Raw genomic sequence first — 22,498 nt, forward strand, 5'->3', positions numbered from 1 at the left:
AGATGCATGTTCGAAAATCCTGGGAGAGGTAGGCAAGCAAGAAATTTTACAACAAATGTTCCGAAAATTCTAGATCTCAAATCGTCTTTCGAACAGATATTTTCCGAAAATTGATGTTGGGTGCCCCTGATTTGTAGCTGTTCGGTCATCCTGGGGCAACTTGAGTCTGTTCGAAATTATTAGGACTCCAGTAGTACTCTACCGAAAATTTTAGATGCAATTTAACGTTGTACGAAAGTGAGAATTTTTCTAATTCCTCTCTACATCGCATTTTTGAATCCGAAAATTTTAGGTTTCCTTTTTACTACGAAAATAGCCTAACCTGGGAAATAAAATGTGAAAAATTAAACTTCAGAAAATAGTAGCGGACTTATTGGAAAAGCTTCGGTCATACAGCAATTTTTAGCCGTCCTCAAGTGATAGAAAATTCTAGGCAATATTTGCTTCTCCGAACAGATACGTTACAGAGAACGGTCGTTGGGTACCCCTGCTTATGCGGAGAGAAAACCGTTTACATAAAAACCCATAAAACGGCAATAAATCGGCCCGTGGACTACACAGGAGAGACGTAAAACACATTTTAAGTAAGGTAAGCTGTATTTTATTGAAATTCTTTCATTTTCGTAGGTAACAGAAACGATAGGTTTTTTTCCCATACAAATTCTTATATTTTGAATGTTACGCAACAATGCCGATGCCCGCCAATGCTCATATTTCGAACTTGAGCTACCTGTGATTTCGTTAAATAGTAGCATACCTCAGAACGAGCAACTGCCATGTATTCTTGTCACGGTGACTTCTCACGGGTTAGGTGATATTTATACCCAATTTTCTTGCGAATCTTAATTACAGAAATTCCACAAAAGAGTTAGAAGAAAGTGTAGACTGGAAGCTGATCGGACGGTTTCACAATGAGATTTCCTTTCCTTTTTCACTCCTTTTAACCTTATTTCGGAAGTGTACTCACACAGAGTAGTCTAGAAAATAGTGGTAAAAAGTTCTCTACAATGCATGTGTCTAAAAGTCAGGTGAAAACAACGTGGCCTTTGCTTGCCCCAAGTTGTGAGACGCTCCTAGAAGTACTAGCCTGTTCCAGATAGTAGAGCGCGGGGGAAAAATTCACGAAGAAAAAAAAAAAACGAGGGAAGACTATTTAGCCGTTCCCCTACCCCGCTGTTTTCCCGGTGTACAACTTAACTTGCTCCCCACTTACCGCCGAGCTCTACTATCTGAACGCCTGGAACCACAGCTAGCCCAAGCTCGAAATGTTGCGTAACATTCAAAATATAAGGATTTGTGTGGGAAAAAAACCTATCGTTTCTGTAACCTACGAAAATGAAAGAATTTCAATAAAAAACAGCTTACCTTACTTAAAGTGTGTGTTACGTCTCTCCTGTGTGGTCCACGGGTCGATTTATGGCCGTTTTAGAGACCTAACACACATTTTAAGTAAGGTAAGTTGTTTTTTTATTGAAATCCTTTCATTTTCGTAGGTTACAGAAACGATAGGTTTTTTTCCCATACAAATCCTTATATTTTGAATGTTACGCAACAATGCCGATGCTCGCCGATGCTCATATTTGGAGCTTGGGCTACCTGTGGTAAAATTAAGTTAGGTTACGTAACAGAAAGCCATCGCCATCAAACAAAGAAACGCCTCTCTGAATAGGGACGTTGGCGCCTCCCCTGGGGAATAATTAAGTACGGTAACAATATCAAGTTTTTGTTACGTAACCTAACCTCATTTTACATCGCTGATGAAGTTCGAGTAATTCGAACGATATACTTGGGTAGTTTGAAATTTTTTTGCTCTGAGTTTTGGAATTTGTTAGTTGAAGTTGTGTCATGTTGTTTTGGACAAACTGCAAAAAAAGGATTACCGCTTAGCTTTCAAACTGGCCATCTGTTTGCTGTTGTGTTTAGTTGCAGTTTGTAGGTGCAGGCTAAAAATTAGAGCGTTTACTAGGATTATCACACTTGCAGCATAATAAATCTCCTTAAATAGGAGGTTTTAAAATATTATCCCATTTAATACTTTCAATAAAATTTTAATCGTAAAATATAATCTGGTATTATCTGTTCAAAGCTTTCGACGATGAAGCGTTTACCTTAATCTTTTTTTTTACCGTATACGGGCATAAAACACATAAAATTTGCAAACTTATTTTACAACATGCCTTGCCGTTACTCAGCAAAAAAAAGTATGTTCAACAGGAATTAGGTATTTTGGCAGCAAGTACATTTTAAATTTTTTGTCATCTTTGCTTGCAAATGCAGCGATTGGACTGACACAACTATAAATGTTCGTGCATAGTAGTTCTGCCAAAACGTCGAATCTAGTTTAAAGTTATATATAATTTTCTGAATAAAGAATATCAGGCCACATTTCCTCTCAATTTCGATTCAAGTTGTCGAAAACCGTCAGACGATCAAGCTAAAAGACACCACGGAGAAAAAAATAGACCAAGGCCGGGGTTGAATAAATATGGACACGAGCAGAAATTAATTGCAAAAGTAATATGAATTTTCAGCTGATTGTAGATTCCCACTGTGACAATTTATTTGCCTTTTTCGAAGGAGATAAAAAAATGAAGGCATTTGACTTGTTATTAAAAGTCTGAAAAAGAAAAATTAAAGCGATATTTTTATCAAGTGAGGGCTGAGTGAGGGTTAGTTCACCAAGGATTATACCTTTAAAGACTTAGAAACGAAAACTTGGCATTGTGTTATTTAAGTGATGTCCGTGAAAGGATGCAGGTCTTTTAACACGTTACATCAAAGAGGGCTGTCACAGCACCAAAATTTATATCAGAGTAGCTACCTATTGACAAAAGGTCTGTCGCTTTTATCCTGAACGAAACAAAGCGACTTAAGAATGGCTGTGCATCACATTGCAATTAAATGTGTTGAAAATATACACTGTTTACACATTTTGGTTTTTCATTTTAAAACCTACAGGCAGAACGATGAATAATTAATGCCAGGATGGCAAATAACATCGCTGAGAAACAAAACGATCGCAAAGAAACAAAAAATCCTCATTAAGCTGTGGGTATATTCTCAGCAACATTTGAATATTTGCTTAAAATGTGCAGTTTTTGGAGAAAAATAGAACCTCCCCCGAATAAATATATTATTTCATGTTGTACAATACTAAATGTCTCTTTAGCATTATGGTGATTAAGGCATTAAGATTGTCTAATGAGAGCATTTGCTTTGTTTGCTTAACACTTAAAGGCAAAAGTTTCTTGCACTTCTCAACGTCACTAAAAAAGGCTATTTCCAAGACTGTTATAGCTCTTTGGTACCCAAAAATTGGCGAAAATTTTCTCATATGACTTTGTCTCTCGCTATTTGTTTACCACCGAATTTCACGTTACGAGACCAATGGAACTTTAGGAAAAGTATTTGGCTGCAAAGGACATTGTACATTGACTAGAAGCAAGTTAAAAATCTGTCACTTGACTAGGATGCTTATTAAACTAAAAATTGTTGGCAACACCACTTGTCGTCTTTAAAGACATTTCATTTAGAAGAATTTTATGAAGAATTTTAGGTGTCTTCGCTTGGGTGACAGTCTATTAAATAACGTCACCAAAAATTATGCACAAGGTTTGACATTGATATTAAAAAAACAGAAACAGAGAGAGCCAAAAAAATACATTCCATAATAATTGAAAAAAAAAAGAAAATTAAATTAAAACAAGAATATGAAAAGCAAGGGGGGAAAGCATAGATTTCAGCCGGGTTTACGCTCCATAGCTCAGTTTTTCAACTCTGCAAACATTAGGCTTTGAAAATGAAATTTGCGTTTACAAATTAGAAAACATGTATCTTGCCGCGTGAATTTGAAAAGCTTGGAGGGGTACTCAAAAAGTATTTACATGTCCAGTAAGAGGGCCAGTCTCCACTCGATATCATCCATATTTGGGTTTTTCTGAAATATCGATGCGCCCCCGCCCTCCCCCTAAACATCGATTGTTTGCCTGAAGTTAAACGATACTGCTCAGGTATCAGTTGTAGGGTCTTTCGTCCCCACACGAGGAAAGACTGGAATGACGATAGCGATATATGGAGTATTAAAAAACGCCAAATAAAGACCGAATCGGCACAACCTACTTGAGTTCACATCCGAAACACCGCCGGGCAAAAACAAAGACAATAACAAAACCTGACAAACGCTTTGTTTTGTAAAAAGTTTTAATTTTACATTATTTTCTTTTTTTCTTCCATACATGTGTCACAGTGCAGTTAAATTTCGATGTGAGGTTAAGCTAATCTTGCACGAATTCACTATTTTCAGTTCAAATATCTAAAGTTCAATTACTTTGTGAAAACACTTTTATTGTACACTATAAAAAATATTCCTTAGAAATAAGCGTTGAAAGATAAACTTTAATATTTACATAAAAATGAAAGATCTCGCTATATATCATCATGAATTGTAACAACTAGTTATTTCTTCGGTAGAAAACATACAAAAAACTTTGTCGCCTGCCGAAGAAAGACGCTCATTTGTGTGAAAAAAAAAGAGATACATAAAATATTCACAAAACTATCTCCTGATTCTGTTAACATCGGGCGTGCCTCGCAGCATATTTGTTTTCCTGTTTAAACGGTCTTTCTCTCATAAGTATGACCTAACTGAGCAGGCGAAAAAACTATTGCCGTTTATTCCGTTATTTTTCTGTGAGCCTTGTCAGGCTACTTCGCGCGGTATTTCTTTTCTTTTGGTGTGAGATAAATTTGCCCAAATACAAATGAATTTCATTAATTAAACTTTCATGCTGTGGTAAACAGGTGGTGAGGGAAATATCGAAATACGACGTGAATAATATCGTGTACGCGATTTTTACTTTCAAAAGTATCCTAAATTTCATATCTATATTCTTCACCGCATTTTAAATAATCATGCCACGTTACTCACCACATTGAAATCGCCTCTTAGTCTTAAACGTGTTGCTAACAACTAAAAATCTGCCAATTATAATTGTGGTTGTTTTGGGTTTATTGCAGCGAGTTTACATCCCTTACCCGCTTATAACATTTATATGCCATGAATGTACGCTTTAAATCAAGTTCCCTTTTAATCTTTTGCAAAGTGAGAAAGACGGGCCTCTGCGTAACTAATCAAACTACGAAAATTAATTTTCTGTTTATTTTGTCGAAAAATATTCTATATCTTGAAAAATTCTCTCACCGTTTTGATTAAAGCTATCCGGATAATACTGTTGCATCACGTTTTTTGAATATGTAAACGGCATCAAATTGACGCCCGTTTTCTGTGTAATCCCTTGTACGTCGTAAACGAAATTTCTTCTTCGAAGTTCTTAAGTAACGTGGACGAATTATCCAAATACGGCTCGAATTGTTCAAAGTTGTGGATAGAGCGGAACGACGCGCACTTGTCGCACCGAGGCCCCTCGTGGATAAGTTGCTCTGTAGGTTCTTTGGTTTGGCTAGCAGTTAATAGTCTCAATGCTAACTGGTTCATCACTGATCCTACGATAGTTAAACCAAAGAAGATAAAAAGAAGGGATATACCCACGTAGGTGTCGTTGAATCGTTGAGGGTCTTGCAACGCCACATAGTCTCCAAAACCGATGGTTGTTACGGTTATGAAGCAATAGTAGAGTGATTGAAAATACGTCCACTTTTCGTAATGTGAGAATATGAAAGCGCCCGAACAAACGGTAACAACCATACAAAACAATCCGAACAGAACCACCATGTTTGCTGTGTTCGAAACTTCAGTGTTTTTCATCCCAAATTTTTTCTTCACCCGACGAAACATATGCGCTAGGAAGGTATTAAGACGCTCGCCGATAGCTTGAAACATCGTAAGTGCGAGAGGGATCCCCACCGCCGCGTATATCATACAAAATATTTTTCCACGGTCTGTTTTGGGGACAGTGTGGCCATAACCTAAAAATATATCGAGACAGAACTTCAAGTTAGTACAAATTTAAGCATGTGGATGTACAAAATATTTGAACAAAGCTCTCAAACTTCGACAATATACGCATTTCTCGCGGGCGTTTGTTTATTATGAGAAATAAACTTCGAAAAGGAAATATCCCTTCTTGCTTGTATCGTAGTTCAATTATTTCGCGGAAATTGCTTAAGGAAGCGGGTTGGGACGTGTTTCTGCGACAATGCGGGCTGGTTTCCTTTGAATTTCGCTTAAGAAGGTGTCTTTTCCTCCTTTCTTTTACAAGTGCAGGCCTTGACTTAGTGCTTTAAGACGAAACTACGTGCTATAGCTATAATACTTAGTCAATGACGAGTGTCCAAACAGGTGCCAGTCTAGTTTATGAGCTCACTTTAAAAGACTTTGCTCCATAACGCGGTACTAATTGCTATCTACCTTGTGAGTATTGCGTCCAATCAAGCTAATTTCTGGCGAGGATTAAACGCAACATATCGCCCCCACTTTGATAGCCAAGTAAATTCACCTTACCTATAGTTGTAATAACCGTGGTAGCAAAATACACCGAACCGGCAAAGCTCCACTGATAAAGATCCGCGTCGATATTCGCCTTATTGTCCAGGTATTTAAGCCACAATTTCACATCCTCCTCACTAATGTTGTACTTCTTTACAAGCGTCTTGTGGATCTTTTTCATACTTTTCTGCATTTCCTGATCGTAGTCAAATTCAAGAGCACTAAAAATAGCCGCCCCGACAAGCAGATAAGACAGGGAACAAATCGTTAGCAAGATCGTGCGTAAATTCTGGGTCTTCATCTCGGCCGTCTGCTCATATTTACCATCCACCGATCACTCCAATGAATGAATTTCGCTTGGCGCGTATTTTTTTTCTCTGTAGACGGATGGACGGTGGTTTGCGCCCGCAAAGCCCTGCTCAATGCTTCTCGAACTATGTTCCGATTGGTTGTCCTTAAGAACTAATTTGAAGCAATTACAAATTTAAGGCGTATTGTGCTGTTTTCAAACGAATCTAGGCTAGCTGCCGACCAGATGCTAGCTATGATGTCAAATACCCTTTAGGCCACGCCTACATTAAAGGTGACTTCCAAACGAGATCTTTTGTCAAGAAATGATTAAGCCACAAAAACAATAATCAGAAACTTTGCCAATAGAGCGAGGAATATTTTCAACAAATTGCCATCCGTTCGCCGCTATAGGAGATTCGAAGGACTGTTTTTAAAGCAATCCTCAATAGATTTGAATAGGATAATTGAATGTTGCATTTGTGTTGAACACACACGTTGCCATGGTACCCAACATATTTCAGTGGTTAAAATAAAGCCACAGTTTTAATCAGAAAACGAATCAAGCTCTGCACTTATATCTTAGCTATTTCCACAAACATGTTTTGTCCTTGGTGTTCAATCAAATCGACCTAATGTGTCATTGACGAAAAAAATCTGAAAAGGACGCTTTAAACTCATAAAAACAAATTACTACTTTGCATATAATAAATTCACTCGTTAACTATGTCACCTTTGAGTTGACATTAATATTACAAGCAGTATTTGAAGTGGTTTTATTTGAAATTTCGATCATAGCTTATTCTAAACACAAAATCACGTAAGACGTGACAATGTGGTTGAAGCAATTTCAAGTTTTAGCACCGCGAGTAAAGTAAGGGATTTACCTGCTGTGAACAGTGCTCCATGTTTTGTTTTTCTTTATCGCCACATTTCACCCCCTATAAATCTCATAAACTTAAATGTTTTCATTTTTTCTTGCCTGTACATTATCATTTTCGTTTAATCAACACCTAGTTTATAGCAAGTATAACTTGAATATGCAGCGAATCAAAATTCCTTCTGTTGTTTAAATATGACAAGGATTTGACAACTCGAAGAGCTGCCAATTTACATTGCCACTGAATTTTGTGCCAACAGGCAAAAAGTCAAAATATCCTGATAATTACAAGGGGCTCTGTACATGCCTCTGTTTGGTTAGAACACTGACGCTGAAGTGTGCTGGAAAAATTAGATGGTGCAAATTAAAAAGGGTCGTTTTCATTAAAATCTAAAATTAAAACTTTCGCTTTTGTTTTTTTGTCAGGGCCCAAATTTGCGCCACTGAACACGAAATGGCACGAAAAGAATACGATATTTACACGAACCTACACGAATGGATACGAATTTAAGTCGAATGTTTACGAATTGCCCTTGAGTTAACATGACTGGAAACGAATTCGTTACGAACAAACACGGCAGGATACATATTCAGCTCGAACCCATTTTAACCACACATGAAATAAACACAAGAGGAAACTGACGAAGAAAAACACGAAACCGTACGAACAAGACACGAAATTGACACGACACGCGACTGGATATAAATTAAACTGAAACCCCCTTGCCGAGTGTTTACGAATTATATGCGAGCTACTACGACTGAAAACGAATTTGAAACGAATATGCAAACAAAGCGCGACACGAATTCAAAATAAACTCCATGACCACACATGAATTAAACACAAGCGGAATACGAACTGTACTCGAAAACATTCTCGAAAACACAGGTGAATAATACGAAATAAACACGAATGCACACGACTGGATACGACTTTGCCACGAACTTTTCAGACCCCACATAAATGATACACAAGCGGGATACGAACTGAACATGAAAACACCGCACGAGTGCATACGAACTTGACACGAGATTTCCGGACCTCACATCAAATGAAACAAAAGCAGGATACGACTTTGAACACGACACCGCATCAAAAGGATACGAAAGAAACACGAACGCCGCACAACTGGATACGAATTTGACACCAACTTTTCACACCCCACATAAAAAAAACACAAGCGGTTACGAACTGAACACGAAACCGCTTGAAAAGTGTACGGAATAATCACGACCACCGCACGACTGGATACGAATTCGACACGATTTTTCCAGAACCAACAAAAATGAAACACAAGCGCAAAACGAACTGAACACGAAGCCACGTGAAAAGAATACGAAATAAACACGAAAACCGCACGACTGGATACGAAATTGACACGAAGTCTTCAGACCCCACATAAATAAAACACATGAGGGATACGAACTGAACACGAAAGCATATGAAAGGGATACGAAATAAACACGAACACTGCACGACTGGGTACGAATTTGAAACGAGAACACAAAGCGGGATACGAATTCAGTCCTAGCCCTCCATACTGCGCGTGAATTGAACAAGAGGACGCACATATATATGCCAGTTTAACATGAAAACACGCATGGACGACTGAATAGGAAATCAAAACGAGAACTCACGAATACAACACGACCTGACGTATTGTATATTTTCATTTTTCCTAGTACTATTACAACCCATTTCGTTTTACCTTTCATATTCTAGCAATGTTTTTAGTAACAGACCCTGGTGGTCTCTGACAGTAGAAGTAAAACGACGTCATAGTGCAAATGGTCCTCTTATGATTTTTATGATGATGATGATGATTACGAAGAAGATGATCATCATCATGACCTTTATCTATTCGATAAAGTACATATCCAAAGTTAAAAACGCCATAAATAATCAGATTAAAATCCGGCATGTCCGAATGCAGACAAACGAAAACAAAAAGACTGTTCGAAATTTTGCACTCAGTAGTCAATAAAAAAAAATGTTAGTGGCCATTAATATTCACTACGCTTTATCAACAAGTTACAAATTTTGTTTGTGGATTAAATTCTAAAGTATGCGGACTATTAATTGCAAGCTATAGGCCATTTGCCGATAGCCTCCCATTACAACCACTACGTAATAGCAAAATCCTTTCCGTTTTCTTTCATATTTACAGTGCGACTACTGGAACAGGGGCACTTGGAAGAAGATTGGCCAATCACAACGTTTTATGAAAACCAAAGATTCTCAAGTTTTTTTTGCAAAAGGACCAATAACATTTATAAATTTGAGGGCTGTTTTCTGAGAGGTCAGGCAAGTTCAAACGGATTTAAAGTTTTCAACGCTTGCATAGTTGAACTTTGCAGTTTATTGGTCAGTTTACAAAAAAGTTGAAAATCTTTTGTTTTCAAAAAACGTTGTGATTGGATAATCTTCTTTCCAGTGGCCCGCTTCGAGTAGTCGCACTGTAAATTTGGTCTTCCTAGAGGTTAAATAACAACAGCCCTAATTTGCACAAGAAAACAAAAAGCTATTGATTCTGGTAGGAGTAGTAAATTGCCGGACTTGATCGTGAAAAAAAAAATGGCCTAATAGGGTGCTTGATACTATTGAGTCTGTGAGCTAAATTACAAAAGCCTAATACGCGTCGCTATACAAATAAAAGCTATTGAACCCTAATTTCCTGTGGCACTGTTCACTATTATTCCGCACAAGGTGGTTCTGACTGTTGTGACGATTTCTAATAAGGCGTCCCTCACTTAAGGCGGGTAATATTTTGCTGACACATAAACAGATGTTTTCGACCCTCACCTCTAAGGTTCAAATTATAACGAAGGAAAGCCCCCAAAATTTGAGTCTGTGGACGATATCCTTACGCGCAACTATTGAAATGAAAACCAGTGAGCAGCATTTTGCTACGGTACGGTTTTCTGTGCTGTAAACTGTGATTATGATGGAGTTACCTCTCTAAAAATCCAACAATATGTATTTATATAACAAACACCAACTGGCCTCATAAAAACAGCCGCAAAATAAAATATTTTCAATTGTCAAATTTCTAGAATATTTACTCCACAAAGCACTGATCGTTTATTATTTAAGCGTAGCGTCCACGATATTTCAAACCACATGCAATTAAGGACAAATTTTAATTAATCCTTTTGGTTATTCTCTATAATTAAAATTTAGTGGAGCAATTTATAAAAAAGGTGACGTCTAAGCTTTTAAGAAATAAACTTCTACGAGAGCATTAATTACAAACACCACCTAAATTTGCCAAAACCATCAAACACTTTTAACGCAAAATAAGATAATTGCAATAAAAGTTCAGTTTGACAACGCGACTTGAGGAAACTGAAAACTTTGAACCCTAAGTTGAACATTCTTAATGGTAAATCGACGTCAGTTATAGGGTGATAAGATCACTTTTCTATTATCCAGGTTATTTGCAATTCTGAAATTCTTTTATCTCACGCATACTATTGTATTGCTAGGAGTAATCGCCGATTAATCAAAAGTGCGTTCGACATGTGCATTAGCATCTGCTGTGGAAAATATTATATTTTTAGCGCAAATACCATAGAAACTTTGGCGAAATTAAAAAGGTCGCTGCCGCTAGAAGCACACAGCACATGTACGTATTCTAAGTGCGTTAGAAGGATTGTCAATAGCATCGAGACAAAATGAAATGGTACATGTCAACTAAAACATGAAAAGAAACGCGCAAAAGATTGTCAGAACAGGCCCTTGTAAAAAAAAAGGTAGCTTTGGTTGTTCTGCGTCGCACGCAATAGAAGCGATGAATACCTTTATACTTTAAGAGTGACCAACATTCAATTTAGTCAAACTCTGTTCAATCAAAGACAACAGTCATGAGAAAAAAGGAAATGTTGAGCAAGCGGAAAAGGTCTGGTTTGTTCCACAAATTTTCCTTATTTAATAGTAACAGCCACAAGCAAACAAGGGAAACAGCGAACCCTAACCCAGGAAAAACAGAGCTCCGGGGCAGGAAGAACGAATGTCATTAGAGGTTTCGAAGAGCTCCGTGAAGCAGTTTTATTGCTACACTTTTTGGTTGAATAGTATATCTCGCGCCACTTTTTACGCCAACCCAGTTACTCAATAAAGACCGTCGCACGATTACATGCGTTAATCGCTTGGCGTTCCCATTTCTTAAATGGGTTTTCTAAGTCGTTGGTGTCGCTTAGAGATGGTAAAAAGAAAATACAAACAAAAGAAAAAAACACATGGGTTTTGGTATAAAGACACTTCAGTAAACTTCGCCATAAGAGGTAATTACTATTGAACAGTTAAATGTTTCTTCTTTCCAAAATGTTTATTACTCCTAGTCATTGTATACAGAAACCGCACTTGCATACCTTTGTCATTCACAGATCTTCTTCAGCATGGTTAACTGACTAATTTATCCTCCTGTGTTTAATGTAAAAGGCCACGAAAACAGAAGAAAGAAAATTCCACTTTACAGAAATTCATAGGGAAAAAACCGAACACCCACAAAAAAGTTACAAAAATCAATAGCCCGCTTCCGTAATCATAAATAAACAACTACACTTTTCAGTGCTGAAGCGACAGAAACCAAAAGCTCTCGTCAAAGTTGCGCATGAATGTGGTCAAGGTTGGTTCGCGTGAGACAATGAGGACGCGCGCGTTTTATCTTTTACAAAAGCCTTACACAGTCTCTACACTGAGAAGACGTTTTGCATGTGATCTACAAACACTACCTATAACGTATAACTTATCTGTCTACATTTGTTTCTACTCTTTTTCAATGGGTTTTAAAGACTTAGCCACAATTGGCAGAATGTCCTTTGTTCGAAGTCTCCAGTTTGGAATAGCCTTGGACACTGCGCACCAGTTCTCTCCGTGATGTGGTTCGGCCAGACCGCACCGCTGCATAACACTCTCTTGTTGGGCCTGGGAAAAAAGGAAACGGAAAAAAATAAATAAATATACAGTTTGCCCTCATCGCAGCTCTCAGCAGTTTTGACCTGAAAAAGCGGCCTGTGCGGAGACGTCTCCAAAAATTAAAAGATGTCTGAACGAAAGAGCGTGTACCTATACTTAAGGACGGATACACGGTACGACGGGTTGTCGACCCGATATGGATCGATTTGAAAAAACAAACATATAGCGAACACAAAAAGCAAAACAATTTTCAAAATTTAACACCTGTTGTAACAGATTTTAGGAATCGGTTGAGGCAGATTTTTATCGTGGTATTTTCCCGTTAGATAAAAATGTCGGCGCGATAAATTATAACACGTAAATAGTCCTTTCTGTTAGGCCGACAGATCGCGCCGACAAATCGTATCGAGTAAACCGATGTGCCAAAGAAGATGTCTGATTTGAAGATAGAAAGCGTCCATTTAAAATTGATGATGCGATAAATTTCTCTCACCGATTTCAATCAAAACTACCTCAACTTAAAAGTGTTCAGTGCAGATAACAACAATTAAAGTAAAACAGAAGCGACGCAAGTCGTCGACCTCCTGCATGGAAAGTACAAACTAAAAACAAACTTCTCACATATAGTGTCTATAATCGCAGAGTTTTGTGGGTTATTCATTGATACACAGAATTTCCAGTGCGATAACAAAGTTATTTGGTTAACAAAGGCTTGCGACAAACGACAAAATATTTTTCTACGTCTAAGCCGCAACTTCGGATTTAATACAAGAACAACTTTTCATTTGATTTTTAGCTCTATTATATTGAAAGTACCTACACGTTTTTAAACTAATTCACATTACGATCTCTTAACAGACGAAACTGATATGGGAACATGAAGCTTTGGGGTGACAGTTGTTAAAAATTAACGGCAAGAAAACAAAGGAAATCACGACGGTGAATAAGGATTGAAAATCAGATTAACGATACCACGGAATTTGGCGAATTCCTCTTATTTTATAAGTTAAATCAAGCACTTGAAAGGGTGGTTCATCCGGTACTAAACTCCAAACAGCATGAAATCGTTGTATGGAACTTGGCCATGTAGCTTTTTTTATTTCTTTCTTAAGCCTTCCTCTGGCTGTATAATACTTCCAACAAGTATCTTATTCTGAAGTCGATTCTGATTTAAGGCTCTGTAATTGTCATTATCCTTCATTGAAATAGCTTTGATTGAGTTTGTAAAAACCGTTTATGATATTAGCTCAACGTTAACTATTTACCGTAAACAGGGGACGTAAATACTACTGTCAGTGATATTCGCGCGGACTTCTTGTAAGCAAATCAAACTAACATTTTGTTTGTTACGTTTGACTACATTCCTGATCTCGCAGGTGTTTCGCGTGGGCGAGACGAGTAGGCGCCACGCGTGGGTACAGGATGTAGCTCACGTGTAGCCACACTCACAATGTTTTCTTTGGCACATACACCACAGTAGCATCCTACGCAAACACCTTTAACAAATCTTTGGGTAATAACGTCTTCATATGAGACAAAGAACGCGGCAGCTGTACTGACGTGCAATTAGTTCTCGAACACGACTTTCAGGAGATAACAGATTCATTGCAGTGATTCACCGCAGCTGTAATTAGCAGAGTAATACACCCAATACATAAACAAGTGATAAAACCTACGAACGATGTTCCACCTTGTACTCACCTCATTTTTTTTACACTAATTGCATTTCAACGAATGGAAGACCGTTGTCAAGTTTTTGATTGACAGCCCGTAATTCAAAAACACTCGCTAAAGCCAGTGTTTTCAAAACTGAGTCGTCCCAAGTTTTCAATATTGCTACTTTTAAACATGCTGCTGAAGGAGAAATACGTCAAGTTAGGTCGAGAATAAACAGGTTATCGTTGACTAACCTCAGTTCCATGTTGTAGTTCAAATCTGTAAAACGAGGCCCAAGCATCCCCGAGATCTGGGTCGAGTTTAACAGCCCTTAGGAAACACATCAAACTCTTGATTGATAAGTGTGCCCAAGTGTGGAATACAGCAAAAACCCGCGAGCAAGAACCTGGCTTTTTAGAACCTGTTACGCTAAAATTTATCAGTTAGAACCCCTCTATACACGAACCTGTTTCGCCTAAGATTTGTAATAGGTTCTTATTTTCTAAAATCTATTTAAAAAATTCTGTACAATCAATCAAATAAGATAAGTCAACATTAAGGTTCCTCTTTGGAGATAAAAGTGCCTTATCGCTCCAACTGCAATGTGCATGCAGCATGCAGATTTTATATAAGGAATGAGCTGAATATCACTAAATGCTCTTAGCTACAAAATATTTTTTCTTTAGAAAATAAGAACCTATTTAAGAACTTAAATAGCTTAAATTTGTGCTAATTACTATTTATGTAAGAACCAGTTTACGCTAACTTGGGAAATTGCAGGTTCTTAGTCGCAGGCTTTTACTGTAATAACCGACAAGGCAACCCCACATTTGGGAATAAAAATTAACCAAAAGCATCTTTGAAAAATACTCTTTTGGAAGGCGATCTTTCTGAGGACGTCATGAATTACAACCGAAGGTTGATCTTTGGTGCTCTGATCCCACTGAATAATCAGTATAAAAAGTACCGATATATTTGTTGTGTTAAGCAGAAAGTATTCTAGCAAACGAAACACAAACTTCGAGTTGCTGTTCATAACGTCCTAAGGATGGGCGTTCGTTTTGCTTAAAGACACAGTACCTGTTGAACCACTCTCTCGCTTTGTTTATTTTTCGCTCACTCCAAAATAACCTAAAAACAATAAAATCAACGTTAGCACAAACCAGTAATTGTGTCAAATTCACCAGCCCAGCCCTTCTTTCCGCTAACTATAACGGAGGTCATGTTTAGTCCTTTCCGCGCGCTTTCCCGTCGTCAAATGACGTTCCCGTTCTGTTGCTTTATTACATCCACTTTGAAATCACTGGCTATCCGTGCAATCTGATTGGCTCTCAGCAGTGTGATTTATTCCTAAATCGCACCATTTTTTGCTCTAAATCGCATCTGTTCCAAATTGCGTCATTCATGTTCTAAATCGCATCATTTCTGTTTTAAATCGCACCATTTTTGTTCTATATCGCATAATTTCTGTTTCGAGTACAAAATGAGATGAAAAAGCCTTTCAGTTTCCGCTTTTAAGAAACCGGCTACTCGATCGATAAAATATTAGTACTGACTAAATTCTGCGATTTCAAAATGGATGTAATAAAGTGGTAATTGAACTTCGTGTCGTGCAATTTTGGTCTGAAATCATACTTGTGATTTCAAATCGAACTCGCGCTGCGCGCTCGTTCGATTTTGAAACCACGCGTATGATTTGAGACCAAATTGCACTCCACTCAGTTCGATTACCATTATAAATCAGCCGAATTGTTAGAGGGGGTACTTAAAAGAGCTATTATGGAACAGGACTGCGCATAAAGTGCGACCGCCTAATTACGTGGTTTTAAAAACCCGTTCATTAAGTCTACCCGTGTCATCTTGCTGGCTTAAGCGTCTGCCTTAAGATCAGTTACCCCGAACAATTCCAATCGATGTAACTTCTACCTGGCAACTGCTAAAAGTACGTGCGGATCATGCTCGCATCTTTTAAGTGCATCCACACTCTTTGTTTTTCTCTGAGGTCTGCTCTCCATGAAAATGGCTTCCGCCCAAAGAATTCCAGACGCAGGGCAATCTTGCATAGCTGAAATAAGGAGACAAGGATTGCTCAACTTCTTTGAATAACTTTCATCAAAGGAAATCGTGTTTATAAGTTAACAGTCTACCTACAGCAACTCTCCTCTTCTACCCTCCCCTCAGGGTGTACTATAGTAGAATTGGGTAGCCTGCGAACGGCAGACGTTTCTCCTCGCTCATCGCCGCGAAACGTCCGTCAGGGGCGATGAGCGAGGGGAAACGTCTGCCGTTCGCAGGCTAAGAATTGGGCAGATCAAGGGTAAACAAGGGCACGCACATAAAGCTCTTAGTCCACTAACTGTTTAGTGACGTCTTGCTTTCATGGTAGCAGACCATCATACAGGCCTTTGTTTACTTATCATTAACTTCAAATTATAATACATAGGAGGTTTACCTCGGTTTAAGAACCACCGAAGTTTTTCTTTGTTTTGATATCTATTATTTTCCTAGGTCCCATTGTGTTGGCTTCTTTGTTTTCTTTGTTTTATTTCACTCAAGAGTGTTACAGCTTGTTACATCGAATATGAGCCAAATTCGCACTGATCTCAGATTGAATAGCAGTGAACCGCACGTGTTGCCCTAGCCCTCTAAAACACGATTTTGGATTGAGAATCTTTTTTTTTTCTTTTTCTACAATATCAACACTTAAAAGAGTCGTGAAGACACAAGAACTCTCGACATGTCACCCAGTGGATTCTTGAGTAGAGTTGGGGCCTGTTTACATGGAGGTGGGGGACCCCAGGTAGGTGAGGTAACCTGCCTGTCCACATAATCTCTCATTTTAATTTGATCACGTTTACATGATAGGTGGGGTGACCCGCCGCATGTTACCTCACCTATTTGGGGTCCCCCACCTCCATGTAAACAGGCCATTAAACTTGTATATACTTCTGAATACAATCATCTCTCAACGCTTCCCACCACTGGGGACATTTGAAGAATGGAAAGGTGTCTTTACAGGCTCAAGTTGCGTGTGAAAGACCCAATCAGGGGCACCCAACGCCAATTTAAGGAAAATATCTGTTCGGAAGACGATTTCAGATCTAGAATTTTCGGAACATTTGTTGTAAATTTCTTGCTTGCTTGCCTCTCCTAGCATTTTCGAAGCCCCCCAAAATGGTATAATTGTCCATTTGTAACGGATTTTTACCCTTAAAAGATCAGCTAGAATTTTCGGGAGCCTTTTTTCTGGCTGAAATTTTCGAAAAGGTAAGTTTTGATCCCTATAATTTTCAGATCACTAGACTTTCAGCTAGGAAATCCGAACAGATGAAAAATTTTTAGGGGATAAAAAATATGCCTATATCTACCGTTCAAATACTGACTAAAATACGTTTAACAATGCTATGTTTAAGTGGTTTTGAACTATATTCTCGTTGGGTGCCCCTGTCCCGGGGGGGGGGGACTCCTCATATCGAAGGGGTGGGGATGCTCGTCGGAAATTTTGAATTAAACCCCTAAAAGAGACCATGTTTATAAAACACAGTCAATACACACATTTTGATACTTTTTCACGTGCAACCCTAAACGAGACCTTCACGGCTAAATATGGTGGCGTTTTGCCCAGAACACCCTACGTGAGACCAAAATCCGAAATTTATACCCCTAAGCGAGACGACGAGCATCCCCACCCTTTCATATGCGGAGTCCCCCCCCCCCGTGGCCCCTGTCAACGTGCGTGTGAAACACCCAATAAGTTAAAAAGAGGGTGACAGGAGAGTTTTACTTCAAAATCAAGTGGTTGGCTCACGAAACAGCATGGTTACCTTTTGCCATCAAAGTCCGAGCAAATTCTTTACGCTCTCCTCTGGTTTCTATCCGAACTGCTTCAAGCCTACATCAAACAGAAACCAGAAATTAATGAGCAAAGCGATGGGAGGAATAACTGTAGTAAAGCCAGGGGGAAAATCAGGTAAGTGACAGGCATGTGACAATATGAACATGTGCGAAAATCTAAATTGAACAAACCAAACGAAACAGTGCTCAAACGGTGAGTTATATGAGGATTATAGTTTTATTCAATTAAATTTGCCAAAGAGAATAAATAAATGTTGGCTGTTGTGGTTTGGAAGTTGTCTTGGCCTTTTACCTATAGAATTTCGAAATATTTTCAGATATAAGCAAGTTGAAAGGTCTTGTAATGTCTAGAAGGAGTGTTTCTCAGAACATGGGAACTAGTTTTTCCAGTTTAGAGTTTCTTCAGGAGCCAGAATCCCGTTAGGTGAACTGAAATAATGACATTATAGAAATTCCTTGAATCGTATTGATGGTAAATAATTAATCTGCATTTTTGACGCTTGACGGTTGAATTTTAGGCCGTTTGACAGCTGTCAACGGTTGACCCCATTGAGAACCTCAGATAACTAAATCAAAATACAAAAAGTGGCCGGGACACATCTGTAACCAATTATAGCGAGTCCAAAAGGGCGTTTGTACCGTACGATAAATGGAGGAGAGCGTTTGCCAGGCGCAACTCCGCATCTTAAGCGTTTTCAACATTATGATAAACTTTAATCTTACCATAATTCCGGGCATTTAGGATTTTTCTGGCGGGCTTGTTCAAAAACAGATCTTGCTTTAGTAGTTAGGCCTGAAAAAAGGAGAAATGAAATGACTTAACATGCTTAAACTACAAGAAAGGGAAATCCACTATTAGGACTAGGAATGACCACGTATCAAAGAAGAAGCTAAAGATTTGAATGAACGTTCGCACATCTTGGTTTTCATACCTGTTTTTTCTTCAAGCCTGCCTAATAAAAGCCAAATTGGAATGGAACGGGGACATTTTTTCGTCTGCAAAAAAAGAAAACAGGTAGGTGTCCACAGTCAAGTAAAATAGTTTCATTCATGTAGAAAATTAAAATGTAAAGACGGCACATTATATATTTGTTAAATATAAATGGTTTTTTTAATTTACCTAAAAAGTACTATACTGGAAGGTACTTAAGTACTAGGTGTTTGTGTTTGAGGAGGTGTTTGTCAAGAATCCAAACACCCTCAGATCTCCTTCGGAAATCTTCGGAACGTCTGGCAGAATAGGAGATGTTCGTGCGACCTCCGGACATCGTTCGGAGAATTTTCGAACATTTTCGGCTGCGGGTGGGTATCAAAATCATGTCAATTGTTTAATCCAATACCTTGCATGGACCGGTTTCCGATTTTATAATCTCAGATATAAGGACAGCTGAACAGTCGGGCATAGAGTCAGTAGATCAAGATTATGTCCTCCAGTACGTATCTGAATAAAGATCGAATTTCTTATACACTCACCCCTTGCTTATAGGCTTCTCTTGCGTTATCCACGTTATTTAACTCTTCTTGTATCTGGCCTTTCATCATCCATAACTTCAATATATAATTAATAAATAAATAAATAAATAAATAAATAAATAAATAAATAAAAGTAAGCTTTACAGCAGACAGAGTTATCAATGCAACGGATTTGTTCTGATTCGAGTGTGGTTCTTCAAAGTTGTTAGTCACTCTTACCTTCGCAAAATCGGGATATTTTTGAACAGCTTCGTCCAATAACCGTTCGGCCTGGGAAATGGAACAGTAAGATAAAAATTAAAATTGGAAGAAATAGAGAGAAGAATAGTGACGTCACATTAAGATGGTAGCAAAATTTCTGGACCACAACAATAGGCAGCTTAAGCAACGACCACAGCGACGACAACGAGAACGACCAAAAGGTAATAGGTTTATAAAACCAGAACAACAACTTTACACGTACCACTCTTTTTTACACCCGCTTTAAGGAGTACGTGAACACTACACAAAAATTTTCTTTCTCCTTTGCTCAACTTAGATACGGTCGTTTCGGGTCCAACACTAGAAAATTTCGCCAACACTTAACAAATTAAATGAAATTGAATAAGATCTATGAAGTTTGAAACAGTGCGCATTTACTTTTTAGTGACGTTTTCGGTTTGTTGTCATCTAGAAATCTTGCTACCATAGCAACGTGAAGTAACGACTTTTTCTCTCTATTCTCTCTATTACCTCCACACGTGGCCTGAGCAGAAGCATACTACACCTTGCCAAGCGCTCGAAAAAGATAACGGCTGCCAAACGCGGGAAAAGGCAAACAGGTGTCAACCGCGGGAAATAGATAGCGGGTGCCAAGCGCTGCGCAGGAAAAAGGTAACGGGTGCCAAGCGCGGGAAAAAGGTAACAGCAGCGCGGGAATTGGAGTTTACGGGTGCAAATCACGGTAAATAGAAACAGGATGCCAAGCGCGGTAGATAGATTATGGGTAAATAATGGGTACCAAGCACGAGAAAAAGATGACGGGTTCACAAGGGGGGGAAAAGATAAAGGATACCAAGCGCGGGAAATACATACAAGATGCAAAAAAAAAACCGCTGAGCTGCGGCACTTACCTCTGAAAGATTTGTCAAGACCCATTCTAACTTGATGGATTTCATCATCACCTGAGGGTTAAAAAAAAAACCTTTAAAAGTGAAAGAATTGGTTTAAATTAAAAAGAAAATTGAAGTTGAACGAATGTCTTTATCGAATAAAGAAAGGGGTAAAAGTTACGCGCGCAGACGTTCTTAGCGCTTCGTCAAGTGTTCTGACTAAGCCCTAACAACGTTTGCATGTAGAACAAAACGCGTCTGGGATATAGAACAAAAGGTACGTTAGAAACACAAAAGACTGAAAGCAATCATAACACAGCGCGGGCTTCTACCTACCCTCGGGGTACATGCGTTTTGTCTTGCTCGCTGTAGAAGTTTTCTGTTAAAACAACAAGACACATTTTATTTCAATTGGGCTGGTAGCGTTAATAGTCTACTACACCTACAAAGGTTAACCAACGAAATTCCATGAAGACTAAACCAACACGCACAAGTTAAAGAACAAGCAACTTAACTGGTGTCACCAACAGTCAATTCGACAACACTAACATTTTCAAGTTGTTGTCTATGATCATTGGAAGTAGACAACAACTTGAAAAGGTTTGTGTCGAATTATCTGTTGGTGACACCAGTGTTGCTCCTGCTAGCGCTGCACGAAATGTTGGAGTTCTGTATGATCAAGTTTGATGCTCAGATTAGAAAAACATGTTGTACAGGTTACTACTATCGCCAGATTATTAGAAAGATCAGGAAAACTTAACCAAACGTTGGATTCAACCAGATGTTTGGTTCATGCACTGGTAATGGGGCGTGTAGATTACTGTAACAGTTTACTTTACGGTCTTCCGAGAAATAATACCAATAAGCTGCAGCGTCGTCAGAATATGGCTGCCAGGTTAATAATAAATACTCCGCGGTTTTTTCAGATAACACCTGTACTGTGTCAGTTACACTGGTTACCAATAAGTGTCCGGATTAAATTTAAGGTGATGCTTACAACATTTAAAGCAATACATGGACTGGTTCCATATTATGTACAAAATTTAATAGAAGTTAACAACAACCTTAGGTCAAATGGTGAACTGTCACTGGCTCCACCGACGTTCAAGTCTAAAAAGACCTTAGACGTCAGGGCTTTCCAAGTGGCTGAATCGACTCTATGGAACAAACTTCCAAGTGCATTTAGGATGGAAACATGAAGCATTCAAAGCTAAACGAAAAACTTTACTTTTCAAAGAAGCCTATGAGTTATAGATTTACAATTATTATTATGACTTATCAATAAACGATTTAAGATAATTTTAATTACTAAGTTACAATACATTTAATAATCAAATCTTATAATTGCCTTTTAATTGTATATAGAGAGATTTATACTAAATTTTTAGTTTTTTTAGGAAATTTTATGTATAATTTTATATAATTTTTTTTGTTGTTGTTGAGCGCATAAGATCACATTTAAATGTTATTTTGCGCCTTACAAATAATTATTATTGTTATTATTATTGAATAATAGTAAACAGGGGTAGAAATTTCACACACCTTGCTCTCTGATCTTCGTTATTTTCGCTCTCTAATTTGACGGCAGCCAGCCAAATTTCCTCACTGTTTGGATTGGCTTGAAACGCAAGAGACAGGATTTGCCGAGCATGATTTATCTCCCCCTACAACGAAGAATCAAACTGAGACGATGGCAAGGAACATTTTAAAGATGAAACAAGAAAAAAAACTTCTGCTCTAAGAGTGCCAATAAACTAAAATTCAAGAAAAATAAACTGCCAAATTTTATTTTGTTTAAAACTGAAGACAAATAACACCAGACAAAAATACTCCCAAAGAGATTTTACTTGAAAGGGGGCACACTTTAAGATTTCATCCACGCCACAAAAGTT

General features: G+C 38.2%; 2 protein-coding genes across 4 annotated transcripts in view; both read right to left on the reverse strand.

Moving 5' to 3' along the window:
• Positions 1-4,182: 4,182 nt before the first annotated feature.
• On the reverse strand, positions 4,183-9,271 carry LOC140945917 (potassium channel subfamily K member 9-like). The gene is made up of 2 exons (XM_073394981.1): positions 6,461-9,271; positions 4,183-5,925 (listed from the first exon to the last, which is right to left on the reverse strand). Exons 1-2 carry the CDS (start codon positions 6,744-6,746, stop codon positions 5,264-5,266), a joined length of 948 nt encoding a protein of 315 aa, XP_073251082.1. The 5' UTR covers positions 6,747-9,271; the 3' UTR covers positions 4,183-5,263.
• Positions 9,272-11,654: 2,383 nt separating this feature from the next.
• Positions 11,655-22,498, reverse strand: part of LOC140945886 (pre-mRNA-processing factor 6-like) — a 28,614-nt gene continuing 17,770 nt past the window's right edge. For 2 of the 3 annotated variants that reach the window (XM_073394946.1, XM_073394947.1), the window contains 12 exons: positions 22,149-22,270; positions 20,943-20,985; positions 20,628-20,678; positions 19,735-19,785; positions 19,516-19,590; positions 18,975-19,038; positions 18,766-18,835; positions 18,012-18,079; positions 16,114-16,252; positions 15,268-15,318; positions 14,442-14,517; positions 11,656-12,540 (listed from right to left, as the gene is read on the reverse strand). In XM_073394946.1, coding sequence (XP_073251047.1) covers positions 12,382-12,540; positions 14,442-14,517; positions 15,268-15,318; positions 16,114-16,252; positions 18,012-18,079; positions 18,766-18,835; positions 18,975-19,038; positions 19,516-19,590; positions 19,735-19,785; positions 20,628-20,678; positions 20,943-20,985; positions 22,149-22,270 — 969 coding nt within the window. In that variant the 3' untranslated portion in view covers positions 11,656-12,381. Of the gene's footprint in view, positions 12,541-14,441; positions 14,518-15,267; positions 15,319-16,113; positions 16,253-18,011; positions 18,080-18,765; positions 18,836-18,974; positions 19,039-19,515; positions 19,591-19,734; positions 19,786-20,627; positions 20,679-20,942; positions 20,986-22,148; positions 22,271-22,498 lie in introns of all 3 variants that reach the window. The other variant, XM_073394948.1, reaches the window with a different exon arrangement.

This window comes from Porites lutea, chromosome 8 (genome assembly GCF_958299795.1).
Source record: "Porites lutea chromosome 8, jaPorLute2.1, whole genome shotgun sequence".
In the NCBI taxonomy this organism is placed as follows: Eukaryota; Metazoa; Cnidaria; class Anthozoa; order Scleractinia; family Poritidae; genus Porites; species Porites lutea.